Genomic DNA, 24,027 nt, shown 5'->3' with positions numbered 1-24,027 from the left:
GAACTAGTTTTCCCACTCACTACAAATCTACTGCAGAGTATGAAAACAGAGCTCCACATCAGATTACTTTTTTGGATCCACAGATGAATCACCAATGACTGGTTTGAATGCTGTTCCTGGTGCCATTTCTTGAAGAGTTGACACAGCTGCCTAAGGAGGGGGAGGGGGAGAAAAAAGCCACAAATCTATCAACCAAGGGCAAGGACCTAAAGATGCTTTTATTTATCAGGGATCTTTCCCAAAAACTAGTATCAAAATTCTCTCCTGGGACTATAAGTAAACATATGTACTATTAAACAAAATATCTTTCCCAAAAGTATCTGTTCTGTATACTTCAGAATAAAATATTTTTCTGAGGTTACATAAGATCGCCTTTTGCTTGGTGCCACAATAAATTTTAACAGTCAAAATTTCAGTGTGGGGGACTTCCCTGGTGGCACAGTGGTTGAGAATCTGCCTGCCAGTGCAAGGGACACGGGTTCAAGCCCTAGTCCGTGAAGATCCCACATGCTGCGGAGCAACTAAGCCCGTGCACCACAACTACTGAGCCTGCGCTCTAGAGCCCAAGAGCCACAACTACTGAGCCCACGCGCCTAGAGCCCGTGCTCCGCAACAAGAGAAGCCACCGCAATGAGAAGCCCGTGCACCGCAACGAAGACCCAACGCAGCCAAAAAAAAAAAAAATTTGCAGTGTGATGACTCAACTTTATTATCAATAAAAACTACACCTTAACTTTTTGGAATTGGAATCAGAAACAACATTTTATAGAATTTATATTGTGAACCGGAATAGCTGAGGTAGGGCAATTATTTCTGTCTTTAGGATTTTGACTATAATTTATAAATGAAACAGAACAAGTAGGAAAAACATATGAATATTTCCACGATGAAAAGAAATTTTATTACTGAGCCCAATTTAAAAAAATACTTGGGAATTCCCTGGCAGTCCAGTGGTGAGGACTCAGTGCTTTCACTGCCGAGGGCCCAGGTTCAATCCCTGGTCAGGGAACAAAGATCCTACAAGCTGCGTGGTGCGGCAAATAAATACTTGTTGCAAAGAACTTAAAGTATAAAACTGATGAAGCCAAGGTGAGGGATTTGATCTCTTTTGCTATCATCTAGTTAGTTTCCCTATAGTCCAGCCCCAAATGGGTATATGACATTTAGACTAGGCCATTGAGGGCAGCCACACTGATGCTGGGATATTGTACATAACCTAAAAAATTAATATTAGCTATTCAGCTATGCATATTAGTAAATAATGTGTGATAGAGGCAATTTTTCTCCCTTCTGAACCAGAGCCTTTTGTCAGTCCCCACTTCCTACAGCAGGAATCAAAAGGTTCAGAGTTCAGAGTTAGGTGGGAAACTGGGGTAGGATTTTGGTACCACTTGACAGACAAACTCCCTGTACCCCTGAGTCATGTCTGCTACATGGCAAGTCATCTCTGAGTGGGCCATGGATAGAGAAGGCTGGCTATTATATTCTGCTAGATCACTTGTACCAATAATCCAATTTTCAGGAAGAAATCAGAATTCAATACTGGTTGTACTGACTTTCCATTAACAAAAGGACTTACATGTTTAATGAAAATATTTGACTACTTAATAAGAGTAGTTCTTCACTTGAAAGTCTATAAGATAGCTGTTGATATTTTTTAAGCTCCCCAAGGAAGGCTTCACTTATTTAATAAGTTGTATATTAGACTTGGGGAGAGGGGTGGAGCATTAGGGCCAGAAAATGAACTCATTTTCAGTTTCAAACAGCAAAAGAAATTCTCAACAAAACTTCTAATAGTTCACTCAATACCTAATAATATACATGCATTTTATTTAATATCATTGCACTCCTTTTAGTTATGATTGAGAGAGCAGGTGACAATGTTAGGGATACAATGAAAGTTGGGTTCAAGAATCCCAGATCAGGACTTCCCTGGTGTTCCAGTGGTTAAGACTCTGCCTTCCAATGCCGGGGGTGCAGGTTCGATCCCTGGTCAGGGAACTAGATCCCACATGCCGCAACTAAGACCCAGAGCAAAATTATAGTAACTTTACATTTTGACTTGGCTCCTTTCACATTGCTGTTTCAAAATATCGGTGTCAAGACAGCTCCATCAGAAAGATGGTGTAAAGGGACTGAATTTGTTTGTCTTGAATGTCCCATGATGCTCATGAAACCATCTCAAAATTCATAAGGTTGTTCACAGAGAGAATAAGCAGACCAAACAAATGAACTTTCAGCCATTGGTGAAAGAACTTGAAGTGCATTTCCTCATTATTGACCCCTGAGGCTGGGGTGAGACAGGTGAGGGGCCTGGAGAGCAAAATTTAAGGGGGCGCTCACTCTGGGATCACTCAAGTACCCTTGACCGACTGTGAGAACAAGGGTCACCTTACTCCCCTGCAGATGCTAGAAACGCCAAAAAAGGCAACCGGTGAAGGCAAATCACTGGCAGCTTCCCTCGACACCCCTCACTTCCAAATACACGTTCTCTAACCTTTGTGAGAAGCACAAGGTCATCTCAAACAGCCAAGTCCTAAACGACTTAGATCACCTCAGCAGTGGCAACCAAATAAATGCAGAGGTTTTTCGAATGTTAATCCTAATTCAGACTCTCATACAAAACTGACAAAAATTATAGCAGGTGGGATAAATATATGCTCAGCAGTGTTTCTTACCTTGAACTCTGCCACTTGAAAACTAGCATATTTGTGTGATTTAAAAAAACATGTGCGCTTAACACTTAGTTCTGGTAAACCAAGAGAAAATATACTCTTGTAAAGCCAGGTAGTGATAAGCTATATTGTTACAATGTTTGAAACGGAGTCTACCGGTGATAAATCATTTAACAGAAAAAGTCTAAATAAAAGTCAATGACTAAAACCACTCATTTTCATCAAAGTACTTTCAATTCCCAACTTGCAACTATCAACATAGCAGTGCTGAGACCATTTGGACTTTGAAACTTTTCCTGAAAGATTATTTCTGCTCAGACTGGGATGCCAGGGTTATAATATGTGCTATGCCTGTCCTTCGTGACAATGAAACCGAGAGCGACTTAGATTTCTAGTTATTCTTGAAAGGTTAAAAAAAGAGAAAAAGGGAGAGACAAAGCAGCATGGCCAACTAAAACCAAAGAGATGCTTCTGTCATTTGCATCTACAATCAGATACAGAAAAGAGACGAAAATGCAGGGGAAAAAAAATGACAGGACAAAAAAGACTAATAACCAGCTTTTTCTACTTACAGGGAGTCTGAGCAACATCTTCGGAGAAGCAAGGATGAGGGGCTTCCTGAAGTTCCGGACCATCTGTCTCCGTAGCAGGTGAAAGTACTGGGCGGGCGTGGAGGGGTGAGCCATGCACATGTTCACGGTATCCCCGTCCACGCCCTCCTCCACGCTGTCACACATCTAGGAGGGAAGTGAGAGGAAGGGCAGACAGTCGGGTCATCTCATTGCATCCTAAGGGCACAGGCTATCCTAAGGGGGACACGGGGCTCTTGATGAGCAGGAGAAGAGATGTGTCTCTTCATTACAGAAAAAGACCAGAAGGTAAATTTATGACCCGTGAAGAATTCACCAGAGGAGAAGCCTAATGGCTCCCCATCGGCCAAGTCTGTGTGTTTTAATGTGGTTCTTTCCAAACACAGCTGACTGCAGGAAGCATGTGGAGGTGGGGACTTCCCTGGTGGTCCAGTGGTTGGGACTTGGAGCTTTCACTGCCAAGGGCCCGAGTTCTATCCCTGGTCAGGGAACTAAGATCCCACAAGCCATGTGGCATGACCAAAAAAAATTAAAATTAAAAAAAAAAAAGCATCTGGAGGAGACTTTTTGAAAAGTACAGATGCTGATGACTGTGGAGTGAAGATGTTGGAAGAATGCACTATCTGAATCTCACTCTCCTGATGGAGTAAATGTAAGTATAGTTTGTTTCAGAGACAAGAACGAGAGCAGCTAACGAGGTTGAAAAATCGAGGGCAAGGAATGAAATCTCAGAAGATCCTGCTGGGACAGAAACTTGAGGCATGTCTCCTAACCCTGATCGAGAAGCAGTACAGAGGAAAGTAAGTGAGTTGACAAAATCCTGAGATTTTTACTGGGCTCCTCCAGTGTGGTGACAGGGTGTGAGTGGCACCCTGGGTAAAAAAAGGCAAAATCTAGGGCTGAAGCCCCTGCAGAATTCAGTGGAGGCAGATGGGGCTGCCAGGCTTGCCGCTTCCAGGGCCAGGACATGCCAAGGAAAGAGAGGCCCACGGAAGTAATACACAGCCCTGACCAGGGAGTGGACCCTTGTATGGGCTTAGCTATTGAATCTCAGAAGGGACACCGGAATTTAGCAAGAAAAACCCTCTGTCCAGCAGAGCTATGTCCTCCCACACCATGTCCTCAGGCTTCATGTACTGGAGGCTATTCTCAACTGTTGTTCTAAGAAGGTAAATTGGTACCAAATGGGAAGGAAAATTAAGGGGAATTCACCCACACCCTCTCAGGGAAACTATACAGTTTTGAAGAATTGCCCTAAATAATCAAAGACAAGATGAAATAAAATGATATAGCAACAATGTAAATATTATACAGCCCCTTATAACTTTTTATAAGAGGGGGACAAAAAGAAAGGAACATAGCAGGCAAAAGGCAGCCAATTTTAACAAAAGACATAAGTATTGGCAAGGATGTGGAGAAAAGGGAGCCCTTGTACACTGTTGGTAGGAAAGTAAATTGGTATAGTCACTATGGAAAACAGCATGGAGGCTCCTCAAAAAATTAATAACGGAATTACTGTATACTCCAGAAATCCCACTTCTGAGTATTTAACCAAAAGAACTGAAATCAGGATCTCAAAGAGGTACTAGCACTCCCATGTTCATTGCAACACTACTCATGATAGCCAAGATGTGGAAACAACCTAAATGGTCATCTATGGATGAATGGATAAAGGAAATGTGCTATGTGGTATATAGGTATTTTCATCTATATATGTAATATTACTCAGCCTGTTCAAGGAAGGAAATCCTGCACTTTGCAGTAACACAGATGAGCTCTGAGGACATTATGCTAAGTGACGTACAGATACTGCACAATTCCAGTTATATGAGCAATCTAAAATAGTCAAACTCAGAGAAGCAGAAAGCAGAGCAGTGGTTGCCAGGGGCAGGGAAGGGGAAATGGAGAGTTGCTAGTCAAGGGGTATAAGGTTTCAGTTATGTAAGATGAATAAGTTCTAGAGATCTGCTGTACAACATAGTAGCTACAGTCAACAGTATTGCAATGCACACTTAACAATCTGTTAAGAGGGTAGGTCTCATGTTAAGTGTTCTTACCACAATTTTAAAAAACAACACTGTTTTAAAGGGCAGATAGTCATAAAGATTACACAATAGAATTAGATAAGAAAGGTGAGTGCAATGCCAAGAAAACCAAGTGAGAACCAAACTCAACCACTACAGATCTAATAAATAAATAAGAAACATCAAGAAGCAGAACAGACAGGATGAAAAAGAAATGGCAGGGGGCTTCCCTGGTGGCGCAGTTGTTGAGAGTCCGCCTGCCGATGCAGGGACGCGGGTTCGTGCCCTGGTCTGGGGGGATCCCACGTGCCGTGGAGCGGCTGGGCCCGCGGGCCGTGGCCGCTGGGCCTGCGCGTCCGGAGCCTGTGCTCCGTGGCGGGGGAGGCCACAGCAGTGAGAGGCCCACGTACCGCAAAAAAAAAAAAAAAGAAATGGCATGAACAAAGAGCTTGAGATAATCACAGTGAAAGAAGATGAAGTAAGCAAGTGCTTATATAAACAGCAAACACTCTTCACTTTACATATCGATATATGAATTCTTTTGCAGGGCTAAAAATAAAATCAGTAGTGTAAACAAAGAGCTTGAGGTAATCCCAGTGCAAGCACAGGAAACGATAATAATAAAAATAATAAACAGCAAACATATAAATGTGGATTACTGTTCTAAGCATTTACATATATTGACCCTTTATGCCTCACAGTAATCCTGTGAAGTAGGTTTGAGAAAATTATTAACATGGACTTGGTAATTTTAATGCATATGTAGATGGTCCTTTCAAAACCCTGGCAACTTGCTTCCTTGAACTCCTGTCCTCCAATCACTCTGTCCTCCATCCTACCTCAACAACTCATTTCCATGGCTACATCCTGGTTTCACTGACAGGGATCTCTCCATAAGCTCTACTTTATCCATTCCACTCTGACCACCACTTCCTACCTTTCTAGCTCAATTCCCGTTAACACTTTGACTCCATCAATCCTTCGGCCTCATCAATACCACCAACATATTGATCCTATCACCTTTTCACTGGCCTTCACCCTTCACATCTCCTCCCTCCTCCTTACTTAAGCTAAATTCCATAGTCAATCATTATAATCATTCTTTTGCATACACCCTTAACTCCCTTGACATTTTTTCACTCCAAACCACAAGCCGAGTTAATCTCAACTTTCCATCTGTCCCATTTCTGAAACTATGCAGGAATGAAGCTGGAGAAAACACGAAATCACACTGATGGATCTCACTTTAAAATCTTGACCAAGAATCTTAAGTGGGCCCTCAGTGCTCTTAGACTATTATCTTCTATTTCCCTAATTCACTCATTCTCCTCCTCTTCCAGATGACTATTTCACAGCTTTAACCCAGGATCTCCTCCTGCATCATCACTCTCGGCTAATGACCCAAGAGTATCTCCTCAGACCTTCACCACAACATCTACCATGTTCTATCATCTGCATCGAATTCTCTGCCTTCTGGTTATTACCATAGAGGAAGCTGCCATGCTGCTGTCTAGAGCTGATCCGATCCCTTGTGCAGTGGACACCAGCCCATCCTGCTCTCTCAAGGCCATCACTCCAGTCATTCTACTCTCTCTCCTACGTCAATATTTTCTTCTCTACTGGATCATTCCTATCAGCATACAAACATGCTGTTATTTCTCCTATCTTTAAAACAAAGGCAAGGGCTTCCCTGGTGGCGCAGTGGTTGAGAGTCCACCTGCCGATGCAGGGGACGCGGGTTCGTGCCCCGGTCCAGGAAGATCCCACATGCCGCGGAGCGGCTGGGCCCGTGAGCCATGGCTGCTGAGCCTGCACGTCCGGAGCCTGTGCTCCGCAATGGGAGAGGCCACAACAGTGAGAGGCCCACGTACAGCAAAAAAAATAAATTAAAAAAAAGAAAAAAGCAAGCAAAAAGAACCTCTCTTGGTGCAAATTTCCCACTTCCTTGTTCTATTTGCAGCAAAACTTTTCAAAAGAGTTAAACTTTCCTCCTTCCATATACTCCTAATACCACTCCACCTAAACAAACTGCAGTTACCGACCGCCAAATGAACCCTTTATTGCTAAATCCAACGGCTAATTCTCAGTCCTATCCTGATTTGGCCTTGATACGTCCTCCTTCTTAACATGTATCCTTCACTTGCTTTCTAGGACCTTCCTCCAGCTTCACTGGTTGCTCCTTCTCGGCCTCCTGTGTTCTCCTTCCCTGCAGCCTCTAACTGCTGGGCTATCCCAGGGCTCAGTTGGGGGGCAACTTCTCTTCTCTAGCTGTACTCATTCTTTTGATAATTTCATCCAGTTTCATGACTTTAAATATCATCTAGAAACTGATGACTCCCAAACTGTATCTCTTGTATCCTCATTCCTATATTTCTTTGAAAAACTGTAGTTTTGTATTTCACAGCTAGTTCTTTAATTTACCTCCAATTTATTTCTGTAATCTAATTTTTATGAAATGATTTCTCTGTCATTATCTACTAACCAACCAGTTATATCCATTTATCTAGCTATTGTTCTATCTACCTATCTACTAATCTATCACCTTTCTATATATTTTATCGGCCTGTATGCTAAGATAATTAATGATATTCATGTACTTAGGGTGATGTGTACTGATGTCTCCATTTACTTTCAAATGCATCCAAAAATTACATGGATTTATGGATAGAGGGATGGCAGATGAATAGATACATGATAAAACAAATATAATAAAATATTAACGGTAGAATGTAGCAAGTGGGCATATGAATACTCTCTTGTAAAGTTTTTTCAACTTTTCTGTATGTTTGAAATTTTTCATAATAAAGTATTAGAAATATGCATAAAGAGGCATTGGTAATGATTCTTACCAAAAGATAACAATGGTAATTTCTGGGTTGTTGTTTAACATTTTTTAATGGTCACGAATCATTTTATAAAAATACTATCACTACTTAGATCTGGGGTTGGTCACTGTATCTCTGTTTATAAAAAGCCCCTAGATGACTCCGATGATCAGCTTGACTCAGAAACTACTGATACTTGCCGCATGAGAAGCACTTTCAGGGACTTCCCTGAGTGGTCCAGTGGGTAAGACTCCACACTACCAATTCAGGGGACTCAGGTTCCATCCCTGGTGGGGGAACTAGATCCCGCATGCCGCAACTGAGCCCACGTGCCGCAACTAAAGATCCCGCATGCTGCAACTAAAAATCCCGCATGCTGCAACTAACTCCCGGCACAGCCTAAATAAATAAATACTAAAAAAAAAGAGAAGAAGCACTTTCATTGCCGTAAAACCGTGACACTAACATGCTTGAGGCATCACGTTTCCAAGGAATATTGATTGACATTGCATTAAATCTGTTTCATTCAAATACTACAATGTCTTATAGTCCAAGGTTCACATTAGGTATTTGCAGGAGGCAGTTCTATTTCAAAGCACCTAGAAAGCAGGGAAACATTTCGTGGAATCCAGAAGGCAGTGGACATACCTGCAAGAAACGCTCTATTCGACAGGATGAGTGCTCTGGTCCAGCCCCGTCGTACCCGTGAGGAAGGAGGACCACGATGCCGCTCTGGAGGAGCCACTTGGCCTCACCTGCAAAGCAGCAGCGGGAGTAAGAACGCCACGACGCAGGTGCAGGACAGCCCGGGGCGACTGGGCGGTGAGACACATGTTAGTTTGTTGCTGGACTCCCCAAAACCATTTTCATTGCACCATTCACTACAACCAAGCACATTCCCCAGGAGACACAGCCCTCCTGCTGACAGAGGACTTACGTGCTCCTCTTAGCAGCTTACTTAACTGCCTGATAGCTGCCATGCCCCAGTGGATGACAGAACAGGCTCCCAACTCTCGGAGTGGGCAGATGCCATGGTACACAGGAGTCTCATAAGCAGTTATGGCCCCTTTTCTGTCATTTGTCCCCGTGAGGCTGGTGCCACACGTCCACTACATACCCATAGGCCAACACCAACCTCCAGAGATGAATGTGTCAAAGATGATCTGGGCACCGTTGAAGAAATCGCCAAACTGAGCCTCCCAGAGGGGCAGTAGGTTAGGGCTTTCGATGCTCATCCCATACTCAAATCCCAAGACGGCCTCTTCCGACAGTGGGCTGTTGCTGACCTAGGGCAAAGGAGGAGAACAGAACCGTCGTGCAGGGAAGATGGGATGTGAATCAGTTAAAGTAAAGCATCATATTGGTACCAACTGCTCAAAAGGGAGGAGGGCCGTGAGGGCAGCTGTGCTTTCATTCATCCCCGCATCCCTTTGAGAGAGGACATCTCCTGCTCTCCATGAGTGATGTGTGTGGGAAAAGTTGGGGCAAACAGAGGAAGACATACAAAAGCTTGGAATATGGGCATTAAAGATTTTCTTGAAGGAGAAGCAAAATTAACTTCTCAGATGCCCCACCTCCGAAGCTGAGAGTAAAATGGTGTCATAAGAGCTTTTTAAAAAAATGTCACAAAACAAAGTGGGGGGAGGGACTTCCCTGGTGGTCCAGTGGTTAAAAATCTGCCTTCCAGTGCAGGGGACGTGGGTTTGATCCCTAGTCGGAGAACTAAGATCCCACATGCCATGGGGCAACTAAGCCCTCATGCTGCAACTACTGAGCCTGCGCTCCAGAGCCCACGCTCCACAACTAGAGAGAAGTCTATGCGCTGTAACGAAGAGCCCATGTGCTGCAACTAAGACCTGACGCAGTCAAAAATAAATAAATGAATATTTTTAAAAATCTAGAAAAATGGTATAGATGATCTTATTTGCAAAGTAGAAATAGAGACATAGACATAGAGAACAAATGTATGGATACCAAGGGGGAAAGAGGTGGAGAGGGAGGAATTGGGAGACTTGGATTGACACATATACATTATTGATACTATGTATAAAATAGACAACTAATGAGAACATACTGCATAGCACAGGGAACTCTACCTAATGCACTGTGGTAACCTAAATGGGAGGGAAGTCCAAAAGGTTGGGGATATCTGTATGTGTATGGCTGATTCATTTTCTTGTGCAGTGGAGGCTAACACAACATTGTAAAGCAACCATACTCCAATAAAAATTAATTAAAAACAAACAAACAAAGGGGCGGAAAGTTACTTGAAAAAGGCCTACCTTTCGGAATCCATTATTCTAATATCCTGTTTGCATGATAAAGCAAAAGAATCATCACCATATGTTAAGATTAAAAAAGCAGAACATAAAATTACATCTCTGAAGAGGCTAAAGAGATGTGACAGTTCAAGGCAGCACAACTCTGAACTGGGTTTGTGGACCAGATGTGTTCATGTCTCAGTGTTAACTTCCTGACTTGGATGGTTGCATTGGGGTAATGTAGGAGAATGACCTAGTTTGTAGGAAATACACATGTAGGGCATCAGGCTGGCAACTTGATGTTTCCATCTGGATGGCTCGGATGTCTCAGAATGAGAAAACGTTCCTTTTGCATTATACATCCAACTTTTTTGTAATTTTGTGTTTGTTTCAACATTTTTCTAAAAAAATTTTTTTAAGTTACTTTTTTTTTTTTTTGGCCATGCTGCAAGGCATATGGGATTTTCCCCAACCAGGGATCAAACCCATGTCCCCTGCAGTGGCAGCATGGAGTCCTAACCACTGGACCACCAGGGAAGTCCTAAAGTTACATATTTATAGAATAGTACTTGGCAACAAAAAGGGATAAAATACTGACACATGCTACAACAACGATGGACCTTGAAAACACAATGCTAAGTGAAAGAAGCCAGTCGTAAGAAGCCACATATCTAAGAGTCTGTTTATATAAAAAGGCCAAAATAGATAAATCAATATAAACAGAAAGTAGACGAGTGGTTTTCAGGGGCTGAGGGAAGGAAGGAATGGGGTGTGACTGCTAATAAGTATGGGTTTCTTTTAGGGGTGATGAAAATGTTCTAAAATTAGATAGTGGTGATGGTTGCACCACTGCATACACTGAAAACCACTTAACTGTACACATTGAAACGTTGAATTCTATGAGTTTTATCTCAATAAAGCTTTTAATAAAAAAAAACTCTGGAAAAAATTTCATCTCTACTATGATTACAGCCATAAAAATGCATGATTTATATGGATGAGTACTCAATGACAACAACAAAAAATGAAAACAGATAATGTATTAGAATGGTGGGATTATGCATAGTTTACCTTTCCTGATTTGTATTTGATTTCAATTATGATCTTTATAAGACATTAACTTGAAAAGAGACACTGTATTTCTCAGATCCATGAGTCTGTTGTCAATGGGATTTGAACTGAGTGCTTTACTTGCACCTCTGCGTCTTCACCTCATTCCCCATCTCCCTTCCTACCCAAGGCTGACACATCCACTCATATTCTAATCCATACCTTTTTTCTGCTTCTTCACTCGGCTCATCACCAAACTCCTTTTTTCTGAACCTCTCCTCACTGGCTTTCTCCTCTTGGCAAATGAACAATCAAAAGCTTAAAAATAAAACAAGAAAGGACTTCCCTGGGGGTCCAATGGTTAAGACTCTGTGCTCCCAATGCAGGGGGCACGGGTTCGATCCCTGATCTGGGAACTAAGATACCGCATGCCACACAGTGCGGCCAAAAAAATAAATTAAAAACAAAAAACAAGGAATATTTCCTTGGCCAGTGCTCTCTAGCTCCTGCTTCCTGTAACAGTCAGGCTTCTAGAAAGAATTATCTAATCTAGTTGTCTCTACCTCCTGAACCCCTGTCTACCCTTCAACTAGTAAAATCTAGCTTCTGCTCTCCCCGCTCCACAGAAATAGCTCTAGAGGAGGTCAACCTTGACCTTCCAGTTGCTAAATCCAATGGCCATGTTATTCTTCCTCTTTTCGGATTCCTCCCTCCTTAAGTTCAATGACACAGGGACTCTAAGTTCTCCTCCTGCCTTTCTGGATGCTCTTTTGGGAAAATGCTTCCTCTGCCAGCCCTTTAAAAGTTGTTTTTCCCAGGACCCTATCTGTTCTCATTCTGCTCTCTCAGAGAGATTCTCCCACCCCCGTGGTTTCAAACACTCCTGCACCCTGATGACTTCCAAATAGACATCTAAGACCAGATTCCTTCATTAACTCCAGACATACATATCTAATTACCTGAAATATCTATGTCAAAGTTTAATGCCCAAAACTTAGTCCGTCATCTTTCCTTACCACACCTGTTCCTCTCCCTTACTCTTTATTTGGGTAAATGCCATCGTCATATGCAAGCTGTCCTAGTCAGGGAGCTAGGAGGTAACCAGTACTGGTCTTCTTCACTCCCTACACCTACCACTGAGTCTGATAGCTGTTGTTTTCTGACTAGTTCTCAAATCTTGGCCCCATCTTCCCTCTGCACTGCTATTGCCCTAATTCACAGCTCCAGGATTTCCTGCCTAGATGACTGAGAAGCCTCCTTAGAAATTGTCCTAAGTCTCACCCTTCTTCAGCTCAGGCTTCCAAAGTATCATCAGGAGTGCTGTTTCTAACATGGAAATCTGATCGCCTGTTCAAAATTCCTCCATGGTTTCTCTTCTACGTAACAAAGTCTTTCACAACGTGGGTAGTCCTGACCAGCCCGTCTCTTCCTTTACTTCTGTATCCACTTTGCAGCTTAAACTCCAGTCACATGAAGCTATAGGTAGTTCCCTGAGCATGAGGTCAGGGCCTCTTACTTCACAGCTTATGTATGCACTACTGTGTCCATCTAGAATGTTCTCCCTACATTTACTAGACTAGGCAGTTCCAAATGTCCCTCAAGTCCCAGCTCAAATCTGGCCTCCTCTGTAAAGCTCTTCCTTTTAATTCCCAAGTAACCTAGCTGCCCCTTCTCCTATGCATCTATTGTACCTCATATACTTGTATACCCTTATCTACATTAATTTGTTGAATCTATTAACGCTTTCATTTATTCCAAAAATTATTTAAGATGGCCTGTAAATATAGATAATACACAAAATGATAGTTTAAATGTAAGTGGACAGGGAAGTCCCTGGTGGTCCTGTGGTTAGGACACCATGCTTCTTTTGCAGGGGGCATGGGTTCAATCCCTGGTCGGGGAACTAAGATCCCACATGCTGCGCTGTGCAGCCAAAGGGAAAGTAGGTGGGCAGAAAGAAAATAAATAGATTGACACACCCAACAGGGTGGGGGAAACATACAACCTGGTACCTACGTTCTTGAGGCTGCCATGGCCTCTACCCCTTCCCAGAAGCCATTATTGATAAGGGAAGGTTGATCGGTTGCAGAATTTTCGATGTACACACAATAAAGATGAGCCACTGCTCAGGGAACTACAACTACTCTCAATACCAAGATCAAGCAGGAGTCCCCCCTAGGGTCTTCATATAAAGGACAAAGTGTTAGGTAATAAATGAAATCTTTGACAGTATCCCCATAACAGATGCGAGACGTTTACTTGGGGCTTTCTAAATAGCAATATTCAAAATTAACTGATACTATATATCAAATCACAAATCAATAAAAGACATTGGGTGGAGAAAATACGAAATGTTTCAGTATCTAGGTGACCAATCTGATACTGATCAAGGAGGGGATTTTAGACTAACTTAAAGAAAAGATGAGTTGCATGTCCTTTAAGTAATTGTCCTGGAAGCTTGCTTTTGACAAAGTGAATTTTTAAAAAAAATATTGAGTATTCGGCTTCCCTGGTGGCACAGCAGTTAAGAATCCACCTGCCAATGCAGGGGACACGGGTTCGAGCCCTGGTCCGGGAAGATCCCACATGCAGCGGAGCAACTAAGCCTGTGGGCCACAACTACTGAGCCTGCGCTCTAAAGCCTGTGAGCCACAACTACTGAGCCCACGTGCCACAACTACTGAAGCCTGCGCACCTAGAGCCCGTGCTCCGCAACAAGAGAAGCCACCGCAAAGAGAAGCCCGCGTACCACAACGAAGAGTAGCCCCCGCTCCCCACAACTAGACAAAGCCTGCACGCAGCAACAAAGACCCAACGTAGCCAAAAATAAATAAATAAAATAATTTATTGAAAAAAACAATCGAGTATCAGTGAACCCAATACTCTCAAATGGCTAGAGTAGGAAAAAAGATGACGCACCACTAATTGTACCTTAAAGGATAATTTCATAAACTCCATGTGCCAGGCACTATGCTAGTTGTTGGAGAAACAAGAACGAAAAGACCCAGGCCCTGCTCTTGACTCTAATGAATCTAACTCAGCAACTGGCACAGAGAAATACATGGCAATGGATACATTCATCAAGCCCGCTAAACCCCAGGGAATAAAGTAACCTTAAGTCAGTGGGTTTTTTTTTTTAAGTTGGCAAGAAATGTTGGCTTATTATCTACATCTTCGACTCACTTTAATGAATTCAGCAACGAGCAGGTTATATAATCAATTTTGGATTGACAAAATGAACATCCGTTTGACATTTACGTGATTACAGATAAGTAGCCAGAGGAAGACAGCTCTAGTCCACTCGCTAGTCTGTTACTTCCACTCCAAGTGCATAGACGGGCATTGTCTACCCAGTCGGCATCCCTTGATTTCAAAAAGGACTGAACCCAAAGTTTCCGACATCTGTTTCTAGTTGGTCTAAGAAGCCTGTAGCTATAATCACCAGCACCTGAGGTTTATACTAGATAATAAAACAGCTTACCTCTAGAAACCCCTTTTGATTAGGGTCCATATGGTTCAGGGGGATATAGGTGTCATCGGTCTTCTGGCAAACAACCATTGCGTGCCTCTGGCTAAAAGTTCCACGGCCAACATCTTGGCCACTCAGACGGACATTAAAACCTTAAAGCAAGCAAAAAGGAAAAGAAAAAAATCCAGATTCCCATGAATAACCTAAGTAATAATAAGGCCTGGTGACCCTGAATTCGTATACATAAGCTCATCCTGAGAACTGTCCTTAGGACAATAGATTATCCTTCTTAAAATATACCTGTCCTGGGCTTCCCTGGTGGCGCAGTGGTTGAGAGTCCGCCTGCCGATGCAGGGGACGCGGGTTCGTGCCCCGGTCTGGGAAGATCCCACACGCCGCAGAGCGGCTGGGCCCGTGAGCCATGGCCGCCGAGCCTGCGCGTCCGGAGCCTGTGCTCCGCAATAGAAGAGGCCGCAACAGTGAGAGGCCCGCGTACCGCAGAAAAAAAAAAAAAAATCTGTCCTATATTCAACACTCCGTACTCTAATTAAGAATGAAGAGTCATCATTCGTCCTACAATTTTTAAAGGAAAATGTCTTTCCAATACATCCAGCACTGAGTCCTTTGTTTCCATAGTCTGTTCGCTGATGAAGATTGTCAACATGACATACCAAGATTAAATAATGCTTTCAGGTAAGAAACGTTAACATGTTTGAGAACCCCTCTAGTCAATAAAAACAATACAAGGTAGTTATAACTCAGCAATAACTACAGGCGTCACATATAAGAAATGTCATACAAAGCACCCCCTACCCGCTGTACAGCTACACAGAAATGTCTTACCTTCAGCAAGTAATGAGCCTAGGGCAAGAGCTTCTGCCGTGGCCCAGTCTAACTTTGTTCCATCCATCACTTTCTCCACTCTAGACTGTAAAATTGAATGGGAGGGGAAAAGAAAATTTTAAGAGTTCCCATCCTTTTTCACATTGAGTTCAAAAAATGTAAGGCAACAATGGTTAAGAATCAAAAACATAACATTAAATACAACAGATAGTGCAGAAGGAAACATTGGAGTATGACAGCAAGTACATGACATATGAAAGCAGGCAAAACAAACCGGCACTCTGGTGAGCGGTTAACCGGGCAAACGGATGGGAGGAGGAGACGTCAGGTGGGGGAGAGAGGAACGGTATTGGTAATATTCTATGTCTTCAGCCTGATGGTGAGTACATAGATTGTTTTAATAGTCTCTATACCTATAATAGAAACTTATAAACGAAGTTAGTGTTTTAAAACTAATCCAGAGTTCATCGTGTCTTCATCCAAGTTCAAGAACAATGAAGACCTATATCTCCTTGCTCTCGTCCTGCTTTTAGCGCTGAAAGTCCCACGTTCCAGGAAACCACAGCCAAACCGTGAGAGCTTGTCAATCCATCCTTAACATGAGACAACATGTAAAACCTCAACATGCTTAAGGGTGTAAATGGTTGCCTTTCGGGAGTATGTGTGCTGATTTTTATTTATTTTATTTAAGCCAAACCCCGACCACCTTCCTCAAGATGGAAGTGTCTTCTGCTCACTGCTCAGAAAAACCAAAAAGGGCATTCCTGTATGGCTGTGTTTTTAATAATGTGCATGCAGTACCTGTATATATAATGTATTAATGAATGACTGAAAGAATAAGTGGAGGAAAAATAGAAGTAGATTAAAAAAAGAAGAAAGAAAAAAAAAATAGAAGTACACAATATTTGAGTTAATTGATGAGCAGTACCAAAACACCGCTAGGAGTGGTTCACAATAAATATTTGCCGAGTGCATTAGCCAGACCAACACCAATTCCTTGCTGTGAGAGATGGACAGACAATACCCAGAGATCCCCGGGCTCCCTACCTGCACGTGCGTCTTCAGAAGGTGACTGTGCATTTGGAGCTCCTCCGGCACCTCCACAGACTTCCTGCCAATAAACCGCAGGAGGTCAAGGGGCACACCTGTGTTCCAGGTGGTGATGCAAGCTTCTGGCTGAACCAGGCCCTGCCAGTGGGCCTGCAGGTTCGTGGCAGGGGGGCTGTAGTGCGCCACGTTAGTTAAATGGCCATTTAACTTCGCGTAGTAGGAGGTTTTGATTTCCGACACCTCCTCCTGGGTCATGAGTCCATTGGCCACAAGGTACTCTGCATACGTGTCGGGGATGCTCTTCCGGGCTCTGTCCAAGGAAAAGGGAAACAAAAATCAATATGATTTGTAAAAATCAAAGAGACAGATACAGGAATTCCTTGGCGGTCCAGTGGTTAAGACTCGGGCTTTCACTGCCGTGGACCCAGATTCGATCTCTGGTCAGGGAACTAAGATCCCACAGCCATGCAATGAGGCCAAAAAAAAAAAAAAAAGGAGAGACAGAAGCAGTTATTGTCAAAGGTATTCTGGAGTGTCATCACTATAAAAATGCACACGGGAAATGTCTTGGGACTAGATAGAGGGGGTGCTTGTACAACACTGGAAATGCACTAATTCACACTGAATCATTCACTTTAAAATGGTCCATTTTAGGGAATTCCCTGGCAGTCCAGTGGTTAAGACTCCACACTTCCACTGCAGGGGGCACGGGTTCAATCCCTGGTCGGGGAGCTAAGATCTCATGCACCCCATGGTGTAGCCAAAAAAATAAAAGGTCCATTTTATGTCATGTGACTTTCACTCCAATAAATTTGTTTTTTAAAGGCAGTGGTGAGTAACCACCTCTTTCAGGCAAGCAAGTGAAAACAAATTTATCTTTTTTTTTCTTTTTTTAAATTTATTTATTTATTTGTTTTTGGCTGCGTTGGGTCTTCGTTGCTGCCTGTGGGCTTTCTCTAGTTGCAGTGAGCAGGGGCTACTCTTCGTTGCGGAGCGTGGGCTTCTCATCCTAGTGGCTTCTCTTGTTGAGGAGCACGGGCTCTAGGAGCACGGGCTTGAGTAGTTGTGGCACACGGGCTTCAGTAGTTGTGGCTCTAGAGCGCAGGCTCAGTAGTTGTGGCACACGGACTTAGTTGCTCCACTGCATGTGTGATCTTCCTGGACCAGGGCTCGAACCCGTGTCTCCTGCATTGGCACGTGGATTCTTAACCACTGCGCCACCAGGGAAGCCCACAAATTTACCTTTATGAGCTTTTGTCTACAGTCAGGCAGAAGTAATGAGTAGTAGAGTTTTCTTACAAACTGTTAATTCTGGACAGTTATTTACAAGGCTGACTTATATTGTCTACCTATTCTGCATCCCTTTATTTCAAAAAGGATTGAACCTATAAGTTGCCGACATCTGTTTCGGGTTGCTTGAAGAAGCCTGTAACTATTCAGCATCCGGGTTTTACAACAATAGAAATAACGATGAAGCTACTCTGCTTAATACGTTAAACTTACAAGTCTGGTCACATTGATCATTATATTTAATCCTGAAAAAAGTGAGAGGTAGACAGGATATATTTTTAAAAGCAGAGTCCTGAGTCACATCAAGTCATTCAGGTGCTAAGTTCAAAGCTAAATGGAGAAACCAGATTTGTTCTTCCAAGGGCAGTCTGCTACCCACGACCAGAAACGCCCATAAAATATCACCAAGTTTATTCCTCTGCTTTAATTTATGTCTAGGAGGAAATAAAGCAGGAAAGAGGGATCTACTTTACTTTCTAGCCTCTGAGAAGGAAATCCTGGTACTTCCCTGGTGGTCCAGTGGCTAAGACTCCATGTTCCCAATGCAGGGGGCCCAGGTTCGATCCCTGGTCCGGGAACTAGATCCTGCGTGCCGCAATCAAGACCCGGTGCAGCCAAATAAATAAATACATAAATAAATAGGAAATCCCAAAGTAACACGCTCCTCTCCATCACGTGACCCTTCTGACTTGGCACTGTCCCACAGAAATATAAAGCAAGCCAATGTGTAATTTAAAATTCCCCTGTGGTCACATTAGAAAAGGTGCAAGAGGTGGAATTAATTTTAATCATATATTGATTTAAATCAATAGACCCAAAATATTGTCCCTTCAATACCTAATCAATATAAAAATTATTTTCAAGATCACTTATACTCTTTTTTTCACACTAAGTCTTTGAAATCTGGTGTATATGTTACGCTCCCAGCACATCTCCTTCAGGAGTTGGCACATTTCAAAGGTCCAACAGCCATTTATGGCTCGAGGCTTCCACATTGGACAGTGTAGTTCAGAACTTCGTTAAAATCCATCATGTAGGGGCTTCCCTGGTGGCACAGTGGTTGAGAGTCCGCCTGCCGATGCAGGGGACACGGGTTCATGCCCCGGTCCGGGAAGATCCCACATGCCGCGGAGAGGCTGGGCCCGAGAGCCGTGGCCGCTGGGCCTGTGCGTCCGGAGCCTGTGCTCCTCAGCGGGAGATGCCACAGCAGTGAGAGGCCCATGTACCGCAAAAAAAAAAAAAAAAAAAAAAAAAATCCATCATGTAACCTCTTGCCAAGGCACAAAGTAGGTCCACGTCTATAGTTTGCAGAGGTGAATCACGGAGGTTCTGTTTCTGCTCCTGTCAATGTCGCACTGAGCAGCTTCGGGCAAGGCTCTGCCTACGTCTTCTGTTCAGTCCTCCCTCTGCTAAGTGAGGGGGTGAAGTTGCCCTTTGTCTATTCATTGAGGAAATATGTAGAGTTGGAAGAACATGGGGCGCTTTCCTGCGACCCATAGGATGACCATCCCAGTGTGCCCAGGTCTGTCCCAGTTTGAGCATTGAAAGTTTCATGTCCCAGACACACTGGGAAAGCTGGTCGCCCTACCGGAGAGTGTCTAACACAAATAATAATGTGAGCACTGTGGGGGAAAGGGCACATCGCATGACGGTTCATCCTTGTACCTGATGATCTGGTACATGACCGGGTTGGTGAAGAAGGGCTCGTCCAGTTCGTTGTGGCCCCACTGCCTGTAGCACAATAAGTCAACAATCACATCCTTCCGGAATTGGCGCTGGTATTCAAACGCCAGTCGCGTGGCCCGGACCACTTCCTCTGGGCTGTCTCCATTGACGTGGATGATGGCGCAGCCCACAAGCTTCCCTGAGGCAGAGGAGCTGGAGATGAGACCAGCTAGTCAACCCATGAACCTACCCCCAAGTCCTGTTGCCCGCATGGGGAGACAGCCCTTGTCCTTAGGGGTAGTTTGGCTTGGGTGTTAAGAACCTGCACTTTGGGAGTTCCCTGGTGGCCTAATGGTTAGGATCCTGGGCTTTCACTTCCGTGGCCTGGGTTCAATCCCAGGCCGGGGAACTGAGATCCTGTAAGCCACATGGTGAGGCCAAAAAACAAAAAAGAACCCACACTTTATGAAAAAAAAAAAAAAAAAAAAAGAACCTGCACTTTAGAGGCCAGGTGACAAGCATGAGTTCAAGTCCCAGCTCTGTGTGATCCTGGTAACGTTATGAATCTCAGTCTCCTTGTCTGTAACACTGGGATAATAGCTCTTACCTCTTAGTGATGTCCTAGAGAGGCAACGAGTTAATGCATACAAAGTGCTTAACAGAGCCTGGTACATCACAACTGATACTTATTTGTTATTATCATCGTGACTATTACCTTTCTTCCTGAGATAAAAGGGTCATTAAAGGATGTATCCAAGAAAAAAATGGATTTTCTCCAAAGAGAAGACTGAGAATGAATTTTCAAATCTCTACCTAATTACAAAAAATTCATATAGGTAGCCCCAAAAGGCGTCCAGGCCAGGCTCTAGATATAAAAACAGAGCAGTTCTTACCATCTAACAGTTCTGGAAATTCTGTGAAATAGGGAATGAATAATAAAAAGCCCTGTGTTTCTTTGAATACTACTAGTTTCCACAGGTTAAAACAAGCTGACTTTGCTTCTTCACATCTGATTTCCAACCAGACCACTTGGCCAAGTTTACCGGTTGAACATATCCTCTTTGACTGTGATCCTGGGTACTCCAAATCTGATTATCTTAAAGACAATTGCTCTAGCTGTACTAATTGTGTTATCTCTGGATTCCAGCAGATCATTCAACTAGATACTTAAGCATTTTGAGATTGCACCCTCTAAATTCTACTCTTGTTTTATTTCCTTGGATTTTAAGATCACACTCAGACTTTTAAAGGAATATTAACAACACTGTTGGTGACCACTGGCCATATCTGATCCAAAATTTAAAATGGGACCAGCAGTGAGGCTCACTGTTCTGAGTGAACTAGAAGTTTCTCCAGGAATTCCTTGTCTGACTCCACAGCATCAACTCTTCCCTGTGTTACATACCGATGTCACTACAGTATAAGGAAGACCTTCCTCTTTCTGCAGGAGTGGTGTAACCCAGCTGGTTATTGACAATCAAATGGACACTCCCACCAATTCTGAAATGCGGGATATTAGAGAGTGTAAATGTTTCAGGAACAATCCCTTGACCACAGAAAGAAGCATCACCGTGAACCTAGATCATGGGGGAGAAAAAAAGAAAATGAACGTAAGGGATGGAGAAATTTAGGTTTTCAATAGTAACAGGAATAAAAACAACCATGCTCTCACTGCTCCCCTGCCCTCCTAAAAATCTGCCGGTTATAGGATTTCCTAGAATGGTTAGGCTGATCTCAAGCAGCTTTCAAAGATGCTAAATCAGCCCTTTTCCTCCTGCAGCCACCACCAGTTGACCTATGCCTTCCGCCCCACATCATCACCTATACCCATCACTTCTCACATGCCCGTCAACACGCTAGTGTTCACAGCAGCACCACAGAAGGGTGATTGGAGGTGTAGAAGGAAAATCAACTCTAGTAAAGCAATCATGAAAACAGCCTGCAAGACACTAAGACCAATGCACAGCTTCGAACTCTCACTCTTCCCCAATCATTTTCCCCAAAAAACGAGACTGCGTTTAGCTCACATCACCTCAATCCCACTGGGTGTATTAGCCACCACTGTGAACATAAATGAGAATGATGTGACAGCAAAGACAGGAGCATGGGGGTGTAAGTATATCATACACAAGTGAAGGGAGGCTTTGGGGAAAGAGCAAAATACTATTATAAGAAAATCTCTGAAATGTGCTATTCTTCCAGAACTTGTGAAGTCTGCTAGATCATAATAGCACAAAACCTGACAACAAGGTCCTACTGTATAGCACAGGGAACTATATTCAATGTCCTGTGATAAACCATAATGGAAAAGAATTTTTAAAAGAATGTACACATATGTGTATAAGTGAATCACTTTGCTTATAGCAGAAATTAACACAACATTGTAAATCAACTATACTTCAATAAAAATTAATTAAGAAAAAAAACTGGTATGGGCTTCCCTGGTGGCGCAGTGGTTGACAGTCCACCTGCCGATGCAGGGGACACGGGTTCGTGCCCCGGTCTGGGAAGATCCCACATGCCACAGAGCGGCTGGGCCCGTGAGCCATGGCCGCTGAGCCTGCGCATCCGGAGCCTGTGCTCCACAACGGGAGAGGCCACAACACTGAGAGGTCCGCGTACCGCAAAAAAAAAAAACAAAAAAACTGGTAAACGGAAAGTGGTAGAAAAGGGGGTAAATTTTTTTTAGAAAACTTGAAAGCAAATAATGAGGGAATTGCAGACCTTAGGAGAAAGTATGAGCTCCACTGACTTCATGCTGGATAAAAGGCTGTTATATCAATAAGGTATATGTTGTACACCTTAAATTTACATGATGTTATATGACAAATGTATTTTAATTAAAAAGTTATTAAATAAAAGGCTACTATCATAAACAGCCAAAATGCTCAGCTAGAGAATAGAATGATCTGATATGGAGAATTCCCTGGTGGTCCAGTGGTTAGGACTCGGCGCTTTCACTGCTATGACCCGGGTTCAATCCCTGACCGGGGAACTAAGATCCTGAAAGCTGCACAGCACAGCCAAATAAATAAATTAATTAATTAATTAAAGTGACCTGATATGGTAACCATTGTGGTTCTAATAATAGCAGAAATAAAAGACCTAAATATGAATGAAGAAAGAATCCTTGGGCTTCCCTGGTGGCGCAGTGGTTAAGAATCCGCCTGCCAATGCAGGGGGGGACACGGGTTCGAGCCCTGGTCTGGGAAGATCCCACGTGCCGTGGAGCAACTAAGCCTGTGCATCACAGCTACTGAGCTTGAGCTCTGGAGCCCTCAAGCCACAACTACTGAAGCCCGAGTGCCTAGAGCCCCTGCTCTGCAGCAAGAGAAGCCACCACAATGAGAAGCCCGCGCACCGCAACAAAGAGTAGTCCCCGCTCACCACAACTAGAGAAAGTCCGCGTGCAGCAACAAAGACGCAACACAGCCAAAAATAAATAAATAAATAAAAAGAAGGAATCCTTGGAAGCAGATTTTTTTAATGACAGTGAAGACGTCCTAAAAGAGTAATTTGTATATAGGTAAAACATTTTGGCTAAGAAAGGAAGCACTGTTTTGCTTAGCGAAATCTCCAGCCCACACCTTCCCATTGCTAGGGCCTACAGGGATGACTGACGTTTTAGAATATCCAGACGTAGTGATAACATACCCTTACATCACCTCCACAATGCTATGTACATTATCTCCATTGATCCATTCAACAATCAGGTGTAGGGGCCAGGTAAGGGAATCGCCACTGTCCTTTTCACAGATGAGAAAACCAAGGTTCAGAAAGAGTATGTATTTCACGTGCCAAGGACTAGACCTACTGTGATGCCTCCATTTTTTTTTGGCCACGCTGCATGGCACACGGGATCTTATTTCCCAAACCAGGGATGGAACCTGTGCCCCCTGCATTGGAAGCGTGGAGTCTTAACCACTGGACTGCCAGGAAAGTCCTGATGCCTCCATTTTTTGGACTTATTTCCCCACCCCTCCAAGCCTTTCGCCTGGGTTAAGGAACTTTCTATGTTCTCATTTAATCCTCAGAACACTATAAGGAATGTAACATACTCCCATTGACCTCTGAGATTCAGAGAACCTGAGGAACAGAACCAAGCACGCCAAGCTAGAAGGCAGCAAAGCCAGGATCTGAACTCAGTGCTTCTTGGTTCCAGAATCCTTGTCTTTTCTACACCGGGCTACACTGTCAAGTCCAACCTTCAGCTGCACGGCGGTCCACACAGGGTCAAGGGGTTCCTAGCATCTGAACACTCCACACCCTTTGGCCTCCTTGCTGA

The 24,027-nt window shown here is 43.4% G+C and overlaps 1 protein-coding gene across 1 annotated transcript in view; it reads right to left on the bottom strand.

The window, feature by feature from the left end:
- Positions 1 to 24,027, bottom strand: part of DHTKD1 (dehydrogenase E1 and transketolase domain containing 1) — a 52,303-nt gene that overhangs the window by 3,918 nt on the left and 24,358 nt on the right. Inside the window, exons 6-14 of the mRNA XM_065872056.1 lie at positions 21,148 to 21,319; positions 19,743 to 19,941; positions 16,785 to 17,097; positions 15,738 to 15,822; positions 14,907 to 15,046; positions 9,250 to 9,400; positions 8,763 to 8,869; positions 3,248 to 3,412; positions 68 to 150 (exon numbers count right to left, since the gene is read on the bottom strand). Of these exons, the coding sequence (XP_065728128.1) occupies positions 68 to 150; positions 3,248 to 3,412; positions 8,763 to 8,869; positions 9,250 to 9,400; positions 14,907 to 15,046; positions 15,738 to 15,822; positions 16,785 to 17,097; positions 19,743 to 19,941; positions 21,148 to 21,319 (1,415 nt within the window). The remainder of the gene's footprint in view (positions 1 to 67; positions 151 to 3,247; positions 3,413 to 8,762; positions 8,870 to 9,249; positions 9,401 to 14,906; positions 15,047 to 15,737; positions 15,823 to 16,784; positions 17,098 to 19,742; positions 19,942 to 21,147; positions 21,320 to 24,027) is intronic.

The sequence above is a fragment of the Phocoena phocoena genome, chromosome 2 (genome assembly GCF_963924675.1).
Source record: "Phocoena phocoena chromosome 2, mPhoPho1.1, whole genome shotgun sequence".
Taxonomy (NCBI): Eukaryota; Metazoa; Chordata; class Mammalia; order Artiodactyla; family Phocoenidae; genus Phocoena; species Phocoena phocoena.
Note: the sequence above shows the minus strand (reverse complement) of the source record. Positions and strands in the feature narration are given on the sequence as shown.